We start from the raw sequence: 22,667 nt of genomic DNA on the forward strand, positions 1-22,667 counted from the left end.
TTTAAACTTTTAATTTCAGCCTGTTTCCAGATAGAAACATTGCATGGTGACAAAATGAGATTTCAAGCAACTGATACTTTTCTTCTGGAAATTTGTTCATAAAAGCTGGGTGGATGGTGCATTTATGCATGTTCATGAGTTGGGAATAGAATAGAATAGGATGGGATAAGTTGTGCATATTGTATAATCTGTTGTAAATTTAAGACAGAATTTGGGCGGAGTGGGGGGTGTAGTTAGTGAGGGTGTGGTTAGTGAGGTAACTGTGGGAGACTGTGAGTCAGGATGTGCTTTGGCAAGAGGGAAGGTGTTGCCTTTCAAAAGGTGGAGTGACTGTAGAAGTGGTCCTCCAAAGGTGGAGGAAGCTTACAGATGGGTCCTGTTTCAAAGCATTGAAGAAGCACTGACCAACCAGTCTGAGTGTTCACGTCTACACTTCATGAGAGGAGCGTGGAAGAAGTACGTGAAGACATGTTCCCAAAGCAGGGAATGAGTGAACCTGTAACAGCTTCTTGGAAAGCAAGCTTCAGGGTGTGAAATGGATTGAAATACTTGAGTGTATATTAACCACACATAAAAACCCAAATGACTTGGTATCAGACATTTGTTTTCCCAGACTGCCTCGAGTAACAAATAAAAGTTAATGAGTCTGCATTGAGAGAAATGAAAGTAATGAGAAGTAAAAAAGAGAAAAAAGGAACAGAGGACTCTGTGAAATCAACTAAAACAGAGCCATATCCTCTGGCCTCTGAAGCAGCTACATCCATTTTTAACATAGAAAGAAAAGTTATCAGAGTACCATGAGCTTTCCTTAAAGGGATATCTGGAATTCTTTACCACTGAGAAGCTTAATCCCAGTTCTTAAGAAGGATTTCAAGGTTTACACTGCTCCAATGCTGGTGTACAAAATGGGATCTGCACAGTCAATTCCTTCCAGAAGTTAGTTGCTATGGCAGAAACAAACAATGATACTTCATGGGAGCACTCAACTACGTACTAATTAAAAATGCATTAATGGAATATAAAGTAGAATGAGGGAAACATTTTCTTTGGCATTTTTTAGATCCCTTATTTCTTTATTGATGGCAATTCTATACCGCCCTTCACAATGTATTTTCAAGGAGCACCGGGGCAGAGTAGACATTTAAATTCTTCTTCGGAAAAGGGGTAATTTTTCCTGTTCAGTGCAAAAGCTGAGACTGCTTGTTCTGTTAAGCTAAAGAACAGATCATAGAAAAAATTCAATGAGTACTCACCTTGTTTATTTTCTCTTTTGGATGTGTCAGAAGATTTGGGAAATGGGAGAGAACATCACAGTTGAGAACGACTTGTGTCTGTTCATCAGTACCAGTTACTATGTTGCCAACTGCTCTTAGTGCTGCCGTCTACATTTGAATAAAAAATATTAGTAAAATCTTTGATGGCCTTACGAGGTCCAGGCTTCATTCCCTAGGTTAGTTCATATGGGTTAAAATTTGAATTCACCCAAAGTGTAAGATTTTTAAAAGTGTATTTGTTTTAAATTAAAAACAAATAGGGGATGCATTCTGATTGCCACTAATGATAGTGTGGCACAGCCAAGAGGACTTCCAACAGGCAGACAGAACCATCCCCCGTCAATCACCTGACATCAAATGACCCCTTTTTTCTCTTTTTTTAAAATGATATTTATTAAAAGTTTAGAGATTACAGAAAAGAGAAAAAAACAAACAGCAAAAAAATTAACAACATATACATTACAATATATAAAAAATAGATAGAAAAAAGAAAACAAATATAAAAATAGAAAGAAAAATACAGCAATAACAATAAAAAATAAAAATAAAACACATCCAATATTTCATCTCTTTGTCTTTCATTTACTTGTTTCATCGACCTCCTCACACCTCCCTTTTTGTATTCTAGTTTAATTATTTGTTTCAGCAAATTCTTTCCATCTTTCTCAATTTTTATTGGATAATTTATCTTAACAGCCTAACCTATCAATTAACTCAGCAAATCCTTTTCATCTTTCACAATATTCTGTCATTCAATTTACCTTAATTTATTTTAACCTTATCTTACGATAAAATACCTTAAATCCTAAAACTTAATACTTATTTATACATAACATAATATCATTTCTACTAAAGCCAAATGATTTCATTCCACCATTTTTCCTAATTCCCAAAATAAAATTTACCCTAATTCCCAAAATAAATTTTTAAGGCTTTCTTCCAATCTTCATCCAACGTCTCTTCTTCCTGGTCTCGGGTTATGTCAGACCTTACTGTCCATTCCATCTAGTCCATCAACCTGGTAGTCTTATGTCCGAGGCTCTTAAGTCTTTTCCATGTCCCTTCTGTGATTCTTCTTCTTGTTTATACCAGCACCTTGCCTTGTCTTTTGTTGGTCTCTTTCTTAATTTCTTTCCTTTCTCATTGAGGAGTAGGTCTCGGGGAAACTCCAACCCCAAAATATCTCCACCTCCCCTCAACAGATCAGCCCATTCCCCACAGTCAACCGGGTAGTCTAGAAAATATTTAAATGCATGTTTCAAAGTCCCTCCAAAATTAAGAACCCCCACAACTCCAGACCCCCCCTGGCCCACTGCAGGTTCAATCTTCAAAAACAGCGGCTTATGCTCCTGCAGGGCCTCGGTTCTATCCATCTGTGTTGCTTGAGGTTCAGCAGCAACCTCCTCCATTGTCTTCTGCATTTGCACTTGCCCTGTCAAAACAGGTTCCAGGGTTGGGTCCTGAGTGGTTTCTATATAAGTATTCACTGTTAGTCCAAAATTTTGAACTGCAACAGTCATCAAATTCATCTTCTCATGCATCTGCTCCAGCAAAGCGTTTGTCTTGCAAAAAGCAAACACCAAAACTTCTTCTACATCCATTTTTGTTCAAGGTCAGAGTCTGGTCTCACGATCCTAATCTCCACAGCTGTGAAATCCCCAGATCGACTCCAGCAACAATTTAACAACCTCCCTCTAGAGGGAACAATTTCCATTTGTATCCATCTTTTGAGGCAAGTCCAGCAAAAGAAAGTTACTTTCATTTTTCAAATTTTTGTTTCTTTTAAATGCAAAAGGTAACTTTGGAATCAATTTGTTTCTCTTCTTTAACTATCTGTCAAAGAACATTCCATTCACAGTTGATGGGCTTCCCCAAAAGTTTCTGTCTCTGACACCCCGTTCCCAGGTTTGAGACAGTGGAAATTTATCTTTCTTTACTCTCTCTCCGCAGGCTTAAACAATCAAAATTCCCCCTCTTTTCCCCTGCTTCCAAGAGGGGTTTTGATGGTTAAAAATGAAGGAAATTTAGGTCTTTATAAACAACTTTCCAGACTTTGGCTTGCACAATTTTTGCTTCAGTCTATATACAAAAAGCGGAAGGCGGACTTCCTGTTTAGACCTTCCCGCTTCAATGCCAAATTAAAGTGTTTCTTAATCCAATTTTCCGTTCTACTCACGGGTACTTGTTTAGAGTCCAATTGTCCACAGGAAAAAGTCAGCGCTCTCCGGCAACGGCTGTGCGGCTTCACTCCGTAAAAATAGCAGTCGATTCAAGACACCGCGCTGCTCACCCCACGTTGCTTCGGATCCCCGAAAAAGGGGTTTCCCTGCGAGTAGGGGAGGCGCTCCTGGTGTCAGCCGAATCCCACGTTCCCAGGCTCAAATGACCCCTTTTTGCTTGCACTGGTCTTGCAGAGTGTTTTGCAAGCACAGTCCATTGAAACATACTCTGCAACCTGCAAACCCACTTTCAGAAAAGTCAGGGTTTCACCTGCCCCCCACTGGGCATTATCTATGGTGCCAGGTGTATGGCAGGTTGTTGTGGCTTGGGTCAAATGGGGAAGCATGGCAGGCCTAACTTGGGCTGCAGGATGGATGACAACCTCACCCAGAACAGGCATATTACCCAACTCCAGTACCCAGGAACCACCAAACTCATGGGACTCTGTCCTGCCAGGATTCAGTTTCAGTTTACTGTCCCTCATCCTTGTCTATGTAAATCCTTCATTTCACACCTCAAAACAGCTATGCCATGAGGATACCTTGTCTGGATTGATCATCTCCTTGCTCTGTCTGAGACATACACTATAAACATTCAGCTTTGAAGCAACAGAATAAGTTCTTTACAATAGCTAAGCTTTAATAAAGCCTAGTGGAGTGAAACATGGGTTACATTTAAAAAGAAATATAAATTGTCCTATTTTTAATGAAACTTTAAGAGACCATATGAATAATTAAAAAGCATTGTCTAAGTGTCTTTAAATAAATGGATTTAACATTTGAATTATTGACTTTAGTTTTTATGTACAACAACAAAGCTGATCAGGTTTGGACAATGCAGAGGAGATAATTTCAGTTATAATAAAATTCATCCAAAAAATGATTACCTGAACTTTTACCTCCTGGTGGCTCAGAAGGGGAACTAGGAAAGGTACCACACCAGAATCTATCACCATCTGAATTTGCTCATTACCACCATCTGTCAGGTAGGACAAAGCCCAAACAGTGTCCACAAGGATCTGCAGAGAAGGGAAGTTTCCTTTGTCAATGTAAGATTGCAACAGACACCCAAATGGGATTGATCCCCCTACACAACGTGTCTGAAATGAATGACATGCTGTGAAAGAGAATTCAAATTGTTTTCTTGTGTTTTCTCCACACTGTTTATAATTTATGCTGAAAACAAGGTACCGTGGTCCCTCGGCTTTCTAACATCTCTGTTGACAAATGTTTTGGTTTTTTGAAACGCCGTAAACCCGGAAGTAAATGCATCCGTTTTTGAATGCACCTCAGAAGTCGAATGGCTTCTGCTGAGTGTCTAAGTTATTTTCCCTCAATTTTCTCTATTAAATTTGCAGACCGCCCTTTGCGTCTCGGTTTTCAAACATTTTGGAACTCGAACAGTCTTCTAGAACAATTATGTTTGAATACCGAGGTACGACTGTAGATGGTGCTGTCGGCACAAAGATTAGCAATGATATCAGCATGATCTTAGGAATTGATTTTTTCTTAGGTCTTCTTTTAGCACCAAAATTTAACAGTGCCAACAGCCCTAAGGGCAGGTTAGCTGCCCCCCAAAGTGACCAGAAGATGTATTTCTAACGTAAAAGCTCTGGATTAAACAGACATTCAGATAAAACCAGTGCAGAACAATGTTGCAATAGGATGCAGGAATCTAACCAGCACCGTAGAAATAGCATGAGATTGTGCACTAACCACTTTTGAACTCATGGTGTATCAACAAAAGCATCTCATTGGGGGGGGGGCTAGCCTCTTATTGACTGTACCCACACTCCTATCTCCTTACACAGTCATACCTCGGGTTGAAGTACCTTTGGGTTGAGCATTTTCAGGTTATGCTCCGCAGTGACCTGGAAGTAACGGAACGTGTTACTTCCGGGTTTTGCTGCTCGTGCATGCGCAGACGCTCAAAATTACATCACTCGCATGCGCGGAAGCAACGAGTCGCGACCCACGCACGGGCAGATGCGGGTTGCGTTCGCTTCAGGATGCGAACGGGGCTCTGGAACCGATCCCGAGGTACATCCCGAGGTACGACTGTATTTGTCTAAGTGCCATCTTCTGTTTATATATTTACACACACACACACACACACACACACACACGTTATATATATTATTGTAAACAAGACTGTAAGCCACCCCGAGCATTTGTCAGTAATGTGGGGCATAAATGTGGAAAATAACATCTGAACAATTTAATAAAAAGTATAATAAAAAGTGGGAGCTGGTTGAAGTTAAATCCTTCGAAGACAGAGGTCCTCTGGCTGGGACGGAGCGATATGGGATTGAGGGGGCAGCTCCCATCTCTTGTGGGGGTGCAATTAGTGCCAGCATCGTCCATTAAGAGTTTGGGTGTAATCTTTGATACCTCCCTCTCTATGGAGGCGCAGATTACAGCTATAACAAAGGCGGCATTTTTTCATCTCCGCCAAGCTAGGCAGTTGGCTCCTTATCTCTCTCGCCCCGACCTAGCCACTGTGATCCACGCGACGGTCACCTCCAGACTGGATTATTGTAACTCACTCTACATGGGGCTGCCCTTGAGACTGACCCAGAAACTCCAGCGGGTGCAGAATGCCGCAGCGAGACTCCTTACGGGGCTTTCACTGCAAGATCACATTCACCCGGTACTATACCAGCTGCACTGGCTCCCGGTGGAGTACAGGATCAGGTTTAAGGTGCTGGTTTTAACCTTTAAAGCCCTATATGGCCTAGGACCCTCGTACCTACGGGACCGCCTCTCCTGGTATGTCCCACAGAGGAACTTACGGTCTTCAAATAAAAACATCATGAAGGTCCCAGGCCACAGAGAGGCTAGGCTGGCCTCAACTAGAGCCAGGGCTTTTTTGGCCGCGGCTCCAATCTGGTGGAACGCTCTGTCACAAGAGACTAGGGCCCTGCGGGACCTGACATCTTTCCGCAGGGCCTGCAAGACAGAGCGGTTCCACCAGGCCTTCGGTCAGGGCGCAGCCTGACCCCCTCCTCTGGCAACCTGCACAGAATTTTGCTTGATGGTTGCCATTAATTTGATTTTAATTAATTTTATAATGGATGTTTTTAGAATGTTGAACTATTTTGACTGTTGTTAGCCGCCCTGAGCCCAGCTTCGGCTGGGGAGGGTGGGATATAAATAAAATTTATTATTATTATATTATTAAGAATTAAATTTGGTATGTTAGAACACACTGGTAACAGCAGTTTTGGATGCCATATCATGATTGAGGAGAAATAACAGTCTCAGGAAGGAGGTTTGACCCCTCTAATTACAAGGAACATTGAATATATGCAGGTACATTCCCACTCACATCAGTTTTAAGAAGCCTGAAATTTAAACTATATGGCAATCTTGGAGCTTTCTCCAAATGTGAACAATGTCTCTCTAAGTTCAGACTGTGTTTATGAACTACAGATCAATCAAAAGAGATGAAACCAGGTTGAACACACAATATATTTTTTTTTATTTTAAGATTCTCAGGCAAGTCATCTGTCTTACAAGAACTAAGTTTCCAGATAAACTGGGAACAACACCAACCTTGTGGTTTGTAATGTCAGTTTGTGATATACGTAAGACAAAAATCTTTTTAGTACTGATTTTTTTTAAAATAAAAAAAAGAACTAGCAAAATATGCATTGTGATTAAACAAAGCGTAAACTGTACTTGTTCTGTTAACAACAAACATTTAACAGCACAATTCTTTATCTGTCTATTTGAATGACAGGCCCAGGGTGCTAGAGAGCAATTTCTCTCCTCTAAGTGTTTATAAAATGGCAGCCAAATTAAATAGTAAAAAAAAGTTTAAGGTTAACTCACAGCTTACATGCACATAACTTGCACCATTTCAACTTTACGTGGTTCATAGCCAGCTAGTTGAAATCACACAATTTAAACACATGGAAGACTTTTAAAGCTCTTTTTGTGCAGAGTTTACCCAGTACAAAAAGCTTTCAACCACTCTGCCTTGCTTATCAGACTCTGGAAGGCTCTCACGAGGCTTCAGAGAGCTCCGTGCATATGCAAGTGACTAAATGGAAGTGACCAAAAAGATTCCCCACCCCTGAGTCACCTTGCATGTAATGCTTCTGGTTGGTTTACTCATGTGTAAAATGCCATTTTGAAAAACTGTAGCCAGATAATGAAACTTTGTAAAATTATATTTCAAGTGATATAGAGCATGTTGGAAATGTATGGAAATGAAGGCTGGGGCTGTAAGCTGACATTTTCATGAAATTACCCTCCCCTCATCCCTGGTCATGGTAGTCTAAGACATCTAGAGCACACCACGTTGGGGAAAGACTCTCTAGGCAAAGAAGCTACTGTATGGCACAATGCAAACAAAATTTAAGAAAGAAAACTCTCAAATACGAAAAGGAAACCTTGGATTGGAGAAGAAGGTATTTCAACATTTACTTACATTTATGTCTGTATGGTATATGAGAACACACAAGGCTGGCAAGATCTGGTAAAGATAAGTTTATTATAATGGGTCATTAATACTAAGGAAAGCCAAAACACACTGTGGATAAAACCTCAAGCAAATCTGTGGTTACAATCCTGTGCACATTTTTCTGGGAGTAAGCCCCACTGAGCACTGTGGGACTTACATCTGAATAAACATGCACAAGATTACACTGTCAATTACTTACTGCAGTAACAAGTGTTTCTTAATCAGCTGGTGCCCTACATTTTACACAGTTTTAATACCTGGCTTCAATCATGTAAAAATAAGTCTATAGCAATTTCATTTTACAAGGAAGTTATGAGAAAGAAAGAGTGCAAACTCACATATATAATATTGAAAATTTACATTTATCAACCAGTTTGCCAATGGCTATCACATTTCTGGCCCACAGTCAGTGCTTCTCCTTTACGCATAAACTTTTATGGTTTTTATATATGTTGTTTTTCAGTTAACTACATATTGTGAACTTTTCTGAGAGCAGTAGTGAAATTTAGGGCTGGAGATAAAAATATGGTTGCCCCAGTGGAGATAATGTGGTTAATGTGGCTTTCCCCAGTTTCCTCCCCCTTCACCCCCCTAATTGGATCTGGGGAGGTGGGAGAACCCTCAGAATAGCATGCAGGAAGGAGGTGGTTTACTCTTAGCAAGCAGAAATGCTTGCGCTATGAGACACTTGCTTTACTGCGGCATGCAATGTGAATTCCACTCTTAGTCGAGTCACAGAATTGTTGAGTTGGAAGGTACACCAAGGGTCATCTAGTCCAACCCCCTGCGATGCAGGACTAAAGCTACAATCCTAAACCCACTTACCTGGGAGTATGCCTCACTGAATTAAATAGGACTTGCTTCTGAGTAAACATGGTTAAGACTGCACCATAAATCTGTTTTGTTCCCTATTTGAGCCCAGAGGTACAAAGCTAACATTCTGGCATCTCACATTATTCCTGAATGTAGATGTTATCACTAAGCCACAGAATCCACTACATGGGAAAGCAGAGGTAGTGTTAAATCACTCCCTCTATCATATTATAGATGCCATCAGTCTTTCAACAGTTTGTTTGGGTTTTTTTAAATTAAAAAGCAGCTGCACAGGACTGTGAATTTATTTGGAACAGTTGTGACAATATTTGATCCTTTCCTGTAGGCAGGCAGGCAGGCAGGTAGGCTGATCTATCTAACTAAAATAAGAACTGCCACCTTATTTTCCCACTTGCACATGAAGAGACATAGATTCCCTGTATCTTTTTTCTGTGTGGAGGAGAGCAGCTTGGGGAATAGTGAATTTTATCACAAGAATAACCCACAGGGAAGGCACTACACATGCATCCCAGCATTTCTGGGAGGAATGAAGGTGACTTCCCTCACACTCACCGCTCCATGAAAGGGCTTCATTTTAAAAATTGTTGACTTTGCCCATAATCCTATATATTCTTACATAAGATACACATCCCACTGACTAAAGGTTTCTCATGTAAGTTATCGCTGCTTGTGCTTTAGGCTGTAACCATCTTTTATTTAAATAAGTGGTTCCCTGCAAGGTCTCTTGTCTCTTTGAAGACTACATGCCTCGTTAGTCTGTACTGTTTAGCTGCTGAAGTTAGATTCTGACTTCAAATCAAGAAGGAAGGTAAATGCCTCAGATACCGCCATAATTAATAACTAGTAAGTGGAATGAGATACAAATAAATATGCATTAAGAAAGTGCACACAGTACATATACCATCATGGGAAAACTGATTTGCAGTGAAGCTGAGGTGGAACAATACTTAGTTGTAATTTTTTTATTTACCTCCTGCACTGTCTCCATAGGTGGTGGGGGATCCTTATTCCTGCAGAGATTTACAATGACCCATGTGACGTTCCGGAGGAAAGTGATGGGAATGGAGGGGTTGATGAAGGATAGAAGCGGTTTGACAACTCCCAGTGATATGACATAATCTCTACACTGAGGACCATCACCTACAAAAGTGAAAATTTCACAAAAAATTACATTCATGATGGAGAAACCTTGAAATGTATGCAGTGACTTATGTTGGGGTCTTGATGCGCTATGTTTCCCCCACTGGTAACATACGAACACTACAAAAGTTACGGTTCAATGGAAATTTGAAGAGCACAATTTGTTGTAGAATAACTTCATCTAAGTTTTCCAAACTGAGGATGTTTTCTTATTTAAATCAACTGGACTATTCAGAGAACTTAAGAGGAAACATAGTTTTATGGGGTAATGTCAATGTATGATTTTAAAGCCTTCAATGCCTGTGATTTCTTTTCTAGAAATATAGTTAACACTTACCAATAATATTTCCAAGGGCCCAAACAGCTTGTTCACAAACATTTTGATGTGGTGAATGCAGCAGTCTTAAGAAGAGAGGTACTGCATCTATAACAGCAGAAAACTGGATTCATTGAAATGATAAAATGCAGCTCTTTTAATAGATAAATTTCACATAACTAAGTTATACTGTTAATATTTCAGGAAATTATTCTATGTTTGTTCAAAATTAAATTAGAAGTGCACCTTTGCATAATTAATTTTTTCAGACAGAAAGAAGATATTGATATTGACATTCACATTCTAAATAAAAATTTGAAGTAACGTGGAGGCTTTATTTAGCATCAAGAAAGTTAAAATTGTCTTCTCACATTACAAAGATCTGTGTATATTTTGTCAAAGGGCCTATCCACCCCCTTCAAATTATTATGTCCCCCTTCAAAAGCCAACTGTGGAAGAACAATTTTAAGTATTGGAAACATGTGGGCTTCAGCTAGTATAAACTTCTTTCAGACTCAGTGCCTCCCTTCTCCATCTTCCACATTGCAAGGGGAGGCGGCGCGAACGGCAATGGCGGTCCTCCTCGCGCTGTGAGGGGGAAGCTCCACGGAAACGGGTCGTCCGCTACGGCGAAGCAGAGACCCGCATCGGAAACCCACAGGCAGCGAAAGCCTGTGGTCGTGGGACTCAGCGGGCACCAGAAGCGCCCCCTGAAACGAAGAAGGGACCCCGTAAGGGGTTTCGGAACGTGGAAGGGCTGGCGGGGTGCTGTGAGTCGATCGCTTGTTCTGTGGAGTGAAGCCGCATAGCCGCTGTCGGTGAGTGCTGACCTTTTTTCCTGGGAACATTCGATTTGAAAAGCAACAACCCGTGAGTAAAAAAAGACAGAAAGAATTGGAGACTAAATTATTTTAAATTCGGCTAAAAGCGGGAGACGCAACCAGGAAGTCCGTCTTCCGCTTCTGCTTAAGATCTAAAGCAAAGGACTTTGATGTTTGGAGCCTTTGAAGAGGCGTTAAAAGCAATCAATCTGCGCATCTAATGGAGCTGTTTTCATGGAGATTTAGGATTTAATCTTTTAAGTGATTTATTTTTTAGCATGGACTGTGTTTTATCTCTTCCTTTGGAATTACAATTTTACTGAGAAACCCAGGCAGTCGGACTGCCTGATTAACAGAACTGTCAGATTGCAGACTTTGACACTTTGTTACTTTGGTCTGTTACAAACTGAGTGTTATTGGAACTGCTACATTGAAACACTTTTTCTGGCACTTGCTAGAGACATTGTTGTGCTTTTAAGACCAACTCTGCTAACTACAAGAAAACTGAAGGTTCTTTGGAAATTAATGGCTGTTGGGACATCGTTTTAGAAGTTTTGGAACTTTGGATTAACTGGAGTTATAAACTATTGATTTCAACAATTTGGCCTCTTCCCTCAAAACATATCTGGATTCCCTCTAGAGGATTTTGGATTTACAACTGTATGTGACTTTGCTTTCTCTTTCCTTCCCTCCTATCTGGCTGTTTACCCTCTGGGCTGGTGGATTCCCATGGGAACATACTCAGTTTGACCTTGACTAGTAGACAGAACTGGAATGAGTGGCACTGGGAAAACAAGAGCGGCTAAAGCGAAAGCTAAACAAACAACTTTGACTTTAACTTCACAGCCGCGTAGATCATCTGTCCCTGCTGTTTTGCTGGCAGAGGAAGAAGGAATTGAGCAACCTTTGCTGGAAGATATGGCAGCAGGAGGATCCAACTCAGTACTAGATAAAATCTTTGAAAAATTGGAAGCTTTGGATAAAAAGGCGGATGAGCAAACGGCTAAGATTGATCAAAATACAGCCAGTGTTAATAAACTAACTGAACAAGTTGCTCTGAATGCACAATCAATTGGGAAACTATTTGAAGCCACTACAGAAAACCGCAAATTGGCCGAGGAAGCCAATCAAAAAGCTGAAGAATTAAAGCAGGAGGTAAAACCATTGCACAAGCAGATTGGTGAACAGCAGGCTTATCTGTCTATGATAGAATTACGGAGTCGGGAAAATAATCTGAGATTGAGGTCAATATTAGAACTTGAACAAGGGAATTTAATTGAGTACCTGATAAAAGAATTTTCCAAGTTTTGGCCATTGGAGGAAGAAAAGGACTTTAAAATTGTGACTGCTTTTAGACTTGGAAAATTAACAAGGAAAGACAGGCCCAGAGACTGCTTGATTACTTTGAGATCTAGGGAGGAAAGAGATAAAATACTAGGCCTACATTACGAAAAGTCACTTGAAATTCTGGACAAAAGAGCAGAAATTTATAAAGATATCCCAAAACAACTTTTGGACCTTAGATCCACCTACATTGAGTTAGTAAGATTGCTGAGGAGCAATTCAATTGTTTTTAGGTGGGAATTTCCCCAAGGATTATCTTTTACATTCAGAGGGAAGAAGGTGAAAATTAAAACAGCCGAGGATAAAGAAAACTTTTTGAGTGCTTACGGAGAGGACCTTCAGAAAGGGATTGGAAGACCTTCAGGGTCTGGGCCATCGCCTGCACCTACACCTTCGGGATCTGAAGATCAGGAGAAAGAGACACCACCATCAAAGGAATAACAGATTTGTCCAGGATGTCTCTGCAACTTCTGAGTTGGAATATTAACGGCTGCAATTCCCCGGAAAAAAGGAAAAGAATATTTCATGTATTGAAGAAAGAACAATTGGACATTATTTGTTTGCAAGAAACACATGTGACTAGGCTCCACAGAAAAGTGTTAATAAACAAGAGATTAGGCCAAGAATTTATCTCTTCGGACCGAGTTAAGAAAAGAGGAGTGGTGATATACGCAAAGGAGAGCCTATCACCAAAATTTTTATTTAAAGATGAGCAAGGAAGAATTTTGGCAATTGAGATACAAAACCAAGGAGAAAGGTTTTTGATATTAGGAATCTATGCACCAAATGAGGGGAAATCGGAATTTTATAAGAAGCTGCATGAGATAATGCTGGACTATCTGGACTATAACAACATCATTATGATGGGAGATATGAATGGGGTAGCATCAACCAACATGGATAAGTCACATAGCCAAAATGTGACAAAAGATGGCAGACTACCTAAAACTTTTTTTGAACTGACTGACAATATGGACTTGATTGACATTTGGAGGACAAAGAACCCCCTGGGAAGAGAAGGAACATTCTTTTCTGAAGCCCAACTGACATGGACAAGAATCGACCAAATATGGATAACTAGAGGTCTGGCACCTAAGACAAGAAAAGTGGAAATCTGCCCAAAGACCTGCTCCGACCATAATGCCGTAAAGATGGATATGAGACTAACTCCAACCGGCTCCTTTAGATGGAAGATGAATGACAATTTGTTTAGCGATCAGGAGATTACCAAAAAGGCCCAAAAAGCTTTGAAGGACTATTTTGAGATAAATTTGAACACTACGGTGGAAAAAAGAGTCATCTGGGATGCAAGTAAAGCGGTTATGAGCGGGTTTCTGATACAACAGAACACTATAAAGAAAAGAGCACAGAATGAGAAAAAAGACAAGATTTTGGAGAAAATTAAAGAATGTGAGAAGAAGCTAAGATCGAGACCGAAGTCACAGGAGATCTTGAGAGAAATTAAACTTTACCAAGCACAATACTCCAAATTGATAAATCAGGAAGTGGAGTGGAAAGTTAAGTTAATGAAACAAAGATCATTTGAATCGGCAAATAAATGTGGAAAACTGTTAGCATGGCAGTTGAAAAAGAGACAAAAATTAAATACGGTCACAAATCTAGAGATTGAAGGAAGAAATATTCAGAATCCTGTGGAGATCAGAAAGTGCTTCCAGAGATATTTCAAACAACTATATACTCAAGGGCCGCAAAATGAGGTTGAGATAGAACAATTTTTGATAAGGAATGGATTACCAAAGTTGTCTCAAGAAAATAGGACAATCCTGAATTATAAAATAACACAACAAGAGATTGAAGAAGCCATTCAGAATATGCAATTGGGCAAATCTCCAGGGCCAGATGGGCTTACCTCCAAATATTATAAGACACTGAAAGATTATTTGATACATCCATTAATGGAGGTTTGCAATGAAATTATGGAGGGGAAGAAGGCACCGGAATCGTGGAAAGAAGCTTTCATCACATTGATACCTAAATTAGAAACTGAAAAGACACAACTTAAGAACTACCGTCCCATCTCCCTCCTAAATGTGGATTATAAAATATTTGCAGACATTTTAGCAAGTAGATTTAAGAAAGTTTTAAATGAAGTAATTCATAAGGACCAGGCAGGCTTTCTCCCAGGTAGACATTTGTTTGCTAACACAAGGAACATTATCAATATTTTGGAACTTTTGCAAACAAATATTAATACAAAAGCAGTGTTAATATTTATAGATGCGGAGAAGGCCTTTGATAACATTTCATGGAAGTTTATGAAGAAAAACCTGGAAGGGATGGGAGTGGGACGGGGATTTGAAAATGGGATAGATGCAATCTACTCAGAACAAAAGGCTAAATTGAAAGTTAACAATGTGGTGACGGAAGAGTTTAAAATTGAAAAAGGAACACGACAAGGTTGCTCTATTTCTCCTTTGTTATTCATTTCGGTCCTGGAGGTGCTCTTGAATATGATTAGAGGGGACCGGTTGGTTGAAGGAATTCAGGTCGGAGCGAAACAGTATAAACTTAAAGCTTCTGCAGATGACCTGGTTTTGACCCTACAGAAGCCAGAATCTAGTACGAAAAGGGTATTACAATTGATTCATGAGTTTGGTCGGGTGGCGGGATTTAAACTAAACAAGCAAAAAACTAAGGTATTGGAAAAAAATTTGACATCTTCAGAATCAGAAAGGTTTCAGAAAGAGACAGAGTTAAATGTGGTTAAAAAGTAAGATACCTAGGGGTAAACATAACAGCCAAGAATCTGAGCTTATTTAAGGATAATTATGAAAAGTGTTGGTCAGAAATTAAAAGGGATCTAGAAGGTTGGTCAAGATTGAAACTTTCCTTGTCGGGCTGAATTGCTGCTATAAAGATGAATGTACTGCCAAAAATGCTGTTTTTGTTCCAGACTTTACAGATTGTGGATAAAGTGGAGTGTTTTGGGAGGTGGCAAAGAGATATCTCCAAATTTGTCTGGCAGGGCAAAAAGCCCAGAATTAAGTTTAAGATATTAACTGATGCTAAAGAAAGAGGGGGCTTTGCCCTGTCAGACTTAAGGTTGTATTATGAATCAGCAGCTTTTTGCTGGTTGAAAGATTGGCTGCTTCTTGAAAACACTGATGTTTTGGATCTGGAAGGTTTTAACAATGCTTATGGATGGCATGCATATTTGTGGTATGACAAGGTTAAAAGTCATAAGGCTTTCAAGAACCATATTGTCAGGAAAGCAGTGTTTAATGTCTGGACAAAATATAAAGACTTATTGGAAAACAAGACCCCAAGGTGGTTATCACCAATGGAAGCTAAGGCTCGGAAAAGACTCAATATGGAGGCCAAATGGCCGAAATATTGGGAAATATTAGAAAAAGATGGAGATAATTGGAGGCTGCAGAGTTTGGAGAAATTAAAAGATAAAGTGCGAGATTGGTTACATTATGCTCAGATTAAAGAGGTTTTTAATTTGGATAAAAAGATAGGATTCCAGGTGGAAAAATCGAAGTTGGAAACAGAACTGTTAGAACCTAAGACTAAGGTACTTTCAAGAATGTATAACTTGCTGTTAAAATGGAATACACAAGATGAAACGGTCAAATTAGCTATGATAAAATGGGCACAGGACATTGGGTATAATATCATGTTTGCTGACTGGGAAAGGTTATGGACCACCGGTATGAAGTTCACGGCATGTAATGCCTTCAAAGAAAATATTATGAAAATGATATATAGGTGGTACATGACCCCAGTCAAGCTTGCAAAAATATACCATTTGTCTGATAATAAATGTTGGAAATGTAAGGAAACTGAAGGAACGTTCTTTCACCTCTGGTGGACCTGCCCTAGAGTTGAGGCTTTCTGGGAAATGATATATAATGAGTTGAAAAAGGTATTTAAGTATACCTTCCCTAAGAAACCAGAGGCCTTTCTTTTAGGCATTGTTGGCCAGAGGGTGTTAAAGAAGGACTGAACATTCTTTATGTATGCAACAACAGCAGCAAGGATTGGATTGTCGCCAAGCATTGGAAAACCCAAGATTTGCCCACACTGGAAGAATGGCAGATGCAACTGATAGACTATATGGAATTAGCAGAAATGACTGGCAGAATCCGAGACCTGGGAGAGGAAGCAGTGGAAGAGGACTGGAAGAAATTTAAGGACTATTTACAAAAACATTGCAAATTGTATGAGTGTTAAGAAAGATGCAAGATTGTAAATAACATGGCACCACTAAGCTAGTTGAAAGGAATATGAAGACAAGTGAAATTTAAGAAAAGGTAAATTTTGGATAAATATTATGTCAAAATTAAGTTTTTAAGGTTTGGATAAAAGTATCTAAAATTAGGGACACAATATTGGAAAATTATAAAATAAGAATTGAAACAAGGTGATAAATTGTTGGTTAAAGTTTTATAAACCAGGAACGCAGGAACGAGAGATGTGAGGAAGTCCAAAAAAGCGAAGAAAATATGGCTATTATAATATGTAAGTGTTTTTTTCTTTTTTGCTGTTATTTTGTTTTTTCTTCTTTATTGTATTAAGAAAATCTTTAATAAATATTTTATAAAAAAAAACACATTGCAAGGGATGTCTGAGGTACAGCATGGTCTGTAAAAGCTGGTTTCACCTACTCGCTTGCTTGACCTTACAGCAGGCCTCAATAAAGAGATTTAACTAGCCATCCCTAAGACTATTGCCATGGGCAAAACGAGGCCTGCTACTCTCAGCAATGCTTCATGTATTCCAGAATGGAAAAGCTAGAGTGGAGAGCAATCACAGGATACAACAAATGAAAATAAAACAACTTAAAGCAGCACAACAGAAGCACAAAAGAAGCAAGATAAAAAAGCAACCAGGACTGTATAAGTCTTGGAAAATCAAAAGGTCTTCTTCTGGAAATGAACAATAAAGTTGGCATCAGGTGGCATTAGGTTGATGCCACCTAATCTCAAAAGGCAGGAGAAATGTCTACTAGATGATCTTTCTTTAAGATCTCCAGGGTAATATTTGAATTTTTGTTCAGAAACCAACTGACAGCCAGTGCAGTTGTTTAAGAATTGTTGTGATACGTACCCATTTGTAGAGCCCAACAGCTCTATTCTGGACTAACAAAAGTTTTACAAGGAAGAACTCTTCAAAGACAATCCCATGTGCAACACATGCCAGTAGTCCAATTTAGAACATGGGTGACTGGGGCAGAATGACCTCTGCCTGGAGGGGATGTATCAGCCTCAGCAGTAAAGGGTCCTTTGTGCTACAGATGCCACCCGGGGCTCTTTTGAGAAAGCTGTATCTGTCAGCAACCCCAGACTGCAAAACGACCCTCTGTGGAGGTTAGGCTTGCTAAGCCTTGGGGTCCCTTCCAACTCTACAATTCTATGATTCTATGAAGATGAAGTTATATGTGTATCTTCAATTGCAAAATGCACCCACTCCCAAAGTTAAACACTTGGAGCACTTACTAGACTGTACAACAGCTTGAGTCTGTGCAGAAGTGCCTGAAGCTATGTTAGTCAGGGCCCATGCAGCCTCAAACTGTAAGGAAGGACTGTTAAAAAACAAAAAACAAAAACACCAGAATAGCAGTAATATTTGCAACTCACAAAAAATACCAGCAGAAAAGTACATGCCAAATTTCTATTGAAATAGTAATTCAATATACTGTAATCAGATGCCATTATGTATTTCTACCTCTTATGCCTGCTACAACTTCCTTGAAATAAAGGTAGAAAATGCAATCCAACATTGAACTATTGTTTCTTAGTCCTTTTATCAAGATTTTTTGCATAACATCAACACATACAGAACTTGTGACACTAATTTTCTTTGATAGTTACCTCACCAGAATACCCTAGTACAGAATAAACTGGCACAATACATTCAGATCAGACTTCCAAAGCTAAGAATTCAGTCACAATAATACAAAAGAACAATCCCTGAATAAGGATAAAAGAGTGCTGCTCTACAAAAACAAGAAGGAAAAGTGTGAAGGAAAAAGCCAAAGCTCAAGAGACTTTAAAGGTGGGGGGGCTTGATTTTTCTGCCCCAAAGACTGGGCTAATATGAGGAACCTTTCCCCAGGTTAGAATCTGAAAACAGTCCTCATGTGCCTCCTGGACAGTGGGGAAGGGGAAGAATGCGCACAGAGGAGGGTTCTTAAGTACTGGGCAGGTCAAAATATATGGATTGTGGGCTGTGTCTGGCCTGGAGGATCACAACTTGTACACAGTCTTCTAGAATGACTATGTCAGACCTGCAAGACATTTTGTAGAACTTGCTCCTAACCAGACTGTTGACATAAGCTTCAGTAGAGTTTGAAGCATATCAAAAGTAAATACCCAGTTACAATGTTCAAAACTGCAAGCTAGCTGCAACCCTCAGCTGATAACCATTCAAATTATGTCTGAGGAAGTACTGAGAAAAAGGAATCATTACTTACTTATCATCCCTTTCTAGACATTTAACCAATATTGGTAAAATTCCAGATTTTATTAGGTCATCAATAGGAGGATTTCTGTCACTTGATAATAGCTTTCTGTAAAATTAAAGTGAAGGTGGTGAATAAAAAAAAAGATGGGAAAGACAGCATTCATTGTACTTTAGTCCTCAAAAAACAAATAGATGCCTACCTTGCAGCTTGGACAGCACTTAGTTGGATAATAGGGTTGTCACTTGTAGCATTCTGCAACACCACATAGATTTCAGTAAGTTCAGGAGTCAAGCATTAACAAATCCAACTGAAGGAAATAATATATTGTTTAGCAACTTACCTGTAATATAGCTTCTAGTGTTACATTTTGCTTTAAACAAAAGACAAATTTTCGTTTTAGTTACAATTCTTATTATAGATCAACTGTTCTCTGCAAAATATATCAGTGTCATCCTTTAAGACCACACACTCCAGTTCACTATCTTGGCTCAGCGGCTTCCAGCAATACTGTCTAAACACTCGGATACAGTCTGTCTCTCTTCAAGTGTCTTCGGCACTTGCCTTTTAACTTGCAGTGTTTTGGTCTCTCGCAATTACTACCCTGGGCCCCTGTACATCAGTTATGTCATCGGAGGGAGGATAGTTTCAAACCAGAGTTGCCTCAGAGAGTCTGCTTTTCCCCCTCAATCAGTTTAAAAGCTGCTCTGTAACCGTTTTGGTTTTAACTGCCAACAGTCTGGTTCTATTCCAGTTTGGGTGGAAACCATCCCTTTTGTACAGGCCTGGCTTGCCCCAGAATGTTCCCCAGAGCCTAACAAATCCAAACTGCTCCTCCTGGCACCACTGTCTCCACCATGCACTGAAACCACAAAGATGCGCCTGTCTCAGCTGGCCCTGTGCATGGAACTGGTAGCGTTTCAGAGAAAGCACCTTGGAGGTATCCTACCTACCAACCTAAATTTGGCTTCCAGGACCACGCAACTATATTTCCCCATTGTTTAGTGCAACATGCACTACAACCACTGACTCCTTCCCAGTGCTATGCACCAGGCTATCTAGGTGGAGGGAAAGCAGTCTGCTATTCATGTTCCTAAGGACCATCCTGCCCATTAGCACAATCCCTGCACCTACGCTCAGCATGAGAGAATAGATGTTCTTCCCCAAGGAATGAGTTACCCTTCGAAGGTAACACTCTCCTTCCCCAAGACCCTCATTCTCAACAGCATGGCAGCTGTCATCATGGGAGCGGAACAGAGCTACAGTGTCCCTGAAGACCTCGCCCACCCCTCTCTCTGCCTCTCTTGCCTTTTCCAGGCTCACCAGGAGCTCGCTGCAACTTTAGACACGCCCACAACATTTGCCCAACAAGGAGATCGTCATGCAAACCCCAGGTATCCAACAGGTGCAAGGGAAGCTTTTATTGCTCCAAGAGGATTTGGAAACTGGCTGGTTTTTCTGAAAGGGCTGGTGCTGTGCTGTTTTAATTCTAATTATTTGTATGGTTTTAATAATTTTATATATGTACATAGTTTTAATTCTCTCAGTGTTTAATTGTTTTTAATGCCAGTATCCTCTATTTTGAGTGACTATGATTTTTATCTGTAAACTGCCTTGAATCCCATCAGGAAAAAGGCATGTATGTATATATGTATGCATAAATACCATATACCATACATATTCCACATAGACCCACATACACATCAATGCCACATCAATGTAGATACAGTCTTACTGCTTTGAAATCAGCATCAGCATCTGAATCTTCTAAACTTTCTTCTTGGGGCACATTTCTTTTTTTCAGAAGATGTTCATCTCTTTTATTCTGAAGAACAAACACCCAAGATAGTGCATTTGAATGCCTTTAATGTTTGTTTGTCTGTTAATTTATTTAAATGCTAATGTTAATATTATATGACTGACCAGTAACAGTAACTCACAAACATAAAATGGTAGAATATAATGAAATACAGTATGATAAAATAGTAGTATCATAAAACACACTCTCTAAAACATTTCCAGCACAATAAAATCAAATTACTTTTTTTAAAAATCACAACACTTAAGCAGTATTATTATCTTAAAAGAGTAAAATCACAGGGTTTTTGCTTTGTTTTTAATTTCCCCAGCGCTTAAAAACAGTATTCACCTGGCACCAGAATGAGTATAAGGTAAATTCTGGGTGGGCCTCTCTGAGAAGGGCATTCTACAACTGAGGTGCCTCAACCAAGAAGAGCTTCTCCCTGGTTTGGTCCAACTGCAGCTTCAGGGCAGTATGGTGCATTGCAATAATCTAAATGTAAGGTTAGTGGCGAGACCATCTCCACCCATCATTGAAACTGGCATATGAACCAAGGCGGATAAAAGCTGCTCCAAGGCAGAGAGGCCTATTGGACCTCAGCTGACAAGTCTGGCGCAATACGTGCCCCTGATTTTGAACCCAGTTCTTTAAAACTATTAATACTGAAAAAGACATTTAAATTTAGTTATGAGCAGGAGTATTTCAAACTCAGATACCAATACTATGTATCTTAATCCTGTGTAAGCAAACATACGGAAACTGATCACTACAGCATTCACTATTCTTTGTACTTAGCAAACTGCTTCACTAATTCATGTTTATTTAGGAACTACTCACAGTACATATCTACTAAACATATCTACTCAGAAGTACACCCCACTGCATTCAACAGGGTTTACTCTCAGGAAAGTGTGTAAAGGATTACAGTGGTACCTCGGGTTAAGAACTTAATTCGTTTCGGAGGTCTGTTCTTAACCTGAAACTGTTGTTAACCTGAAGCACCACTTTAGCTAATGGGGCCTTCCGCTGCCGCCGCGCAATTTCTGTTCTCATCCTGAAGCAAAGTTCTTAACCTGAGGTACTGTTTCTGGGTTAGTGGAGTCCATGATATTCTTGTAAAGAAGCTGGTAAAATGCAGTCTTGACTATGCTACCACTCAGTGGATTTGTAACTGGCTGACTGACCGAACCCAAAGGGTGCTCATCAATGGCTCCTCTTCATCCTGGAGAAGAGTGACTAGTGGGGTGCCACAGGGTTCTGACTTGGGCCCGGTCTTATTCAACATCTTTATCAACGACTTGGATGATGGACTCAAGGGCATCCTGATCACATTTGCAGATGACACCAAACTGGGAGGGGTGGCTAACACCCCAGAGGACAGGATCACACTTCAAAACGACCTTGACAGATTAGAGAACTGGGCCAAAACAAACAAGATGAATTTTAACAGGGAGAAATGTAAAGTATTGCACTTGGGCAAAAAAAATGAGAGGCACAAATACAAGATGGGTGACACCTGGCTTGAGAGCAGTACATGTGAAAAGGATCTAGGAGTCTTGGTTGACCACAAACTTGACATGAGCCAACAGTGTGACGCGGCAGCTAAAAAAGCCAATGCAATTCTGGGCTGCATCAATAGGAGTATAGCATCTAGATCAAGGGAAGTAATAGTGCCACTGTATTCTGCTCTGGTCAGACCTCACCTGGAGTTCTGTGTCCAGTTCTGGGCACCACAGTTCAAGAAGGACACTGACAAACTGGAACGTGTCCAGAGGAGGGCAACCAAAATGGTCAAAGGCCTGGAAACGATGCCTTATGAGGAACGGCTAAGGGAGCTGGGCATGTTTAGCCTGGAGAAGAGGAGGTTAAGGGGTGATATGATAGCCATGTTCAAATATATAAAAGGATGTCACATAGAGGAGGGAGAAAGGTTGTTTTCTGCTGCTCCAGAGAAGCGGACACGGAGCAATGGATCCAAACTACAAGAAAGAAGATTCCACCTAAACATTAGGAAGAACCTCCT

The 22,667-nt window shown here is 40.0% G+C and overlaps 1 protein-coding gene across 1 annotated transcript in view; it reads right to left on the reverse strand.

Moving 5' to 3' along the window:
* The window catches only part of KPNA3 (karyopherin subunit alpha 3), a 41,601-nt gene that overhangs the window by 7,432 nt on the left and 11,502 nt on the right, over positions 1-22,667 (reverse strand). The window contains exons 3-12 of the mRNA XM_083730459.1: positions 20,579-20,668; positions 19,187-19,216; positions 19,046-19,098; positions 18,856-18,951; positions 17,879-17,964; positions 10,273-10,359; positions 9,766-9,935; positions 7,929-7,973; positions 4,381-4,512; positions 1,254-1,382 (exon numbers count right to left, since the gene is read on the reverse strand). Coding sequence (XP_083586585.1) covers positions 1,254-1,382; positions 4,381-4,512; positions 7,929-7,973; positions 9,766-9,935; positions 10,273-10,359; positions 17,879-17,964; positions 18,856-18,951; positions 19,046-19,098; positions 19,187-19,216; positions 20,579-20,668 — 918 coding nt within the window. The remainder of the gene's footprint in view (positions 1-1,253; positions 1,383-4,380; positions 4,513-7,928; positions 7,974-9,765; positions 9,936-10,272; positions 10,360-17,878; positions 17,965-18,855; positions 18,952-19,045; positions 19,099-19,186; positions 19,217-20,578; positions 20,669-22,667) is intronic.

The sequence above is a fragment of the Podarcis gaigeae genome (assembly GCF_964106915.1).
Source record: "Podarcis gaigeae genome assembly, chromosome: 3".
NCBI lineage: Eukaryota > Metazoa > Chordata > Lepidosauria > Squamata > Lacertidae > Podarcis > Podarcis gaigeae.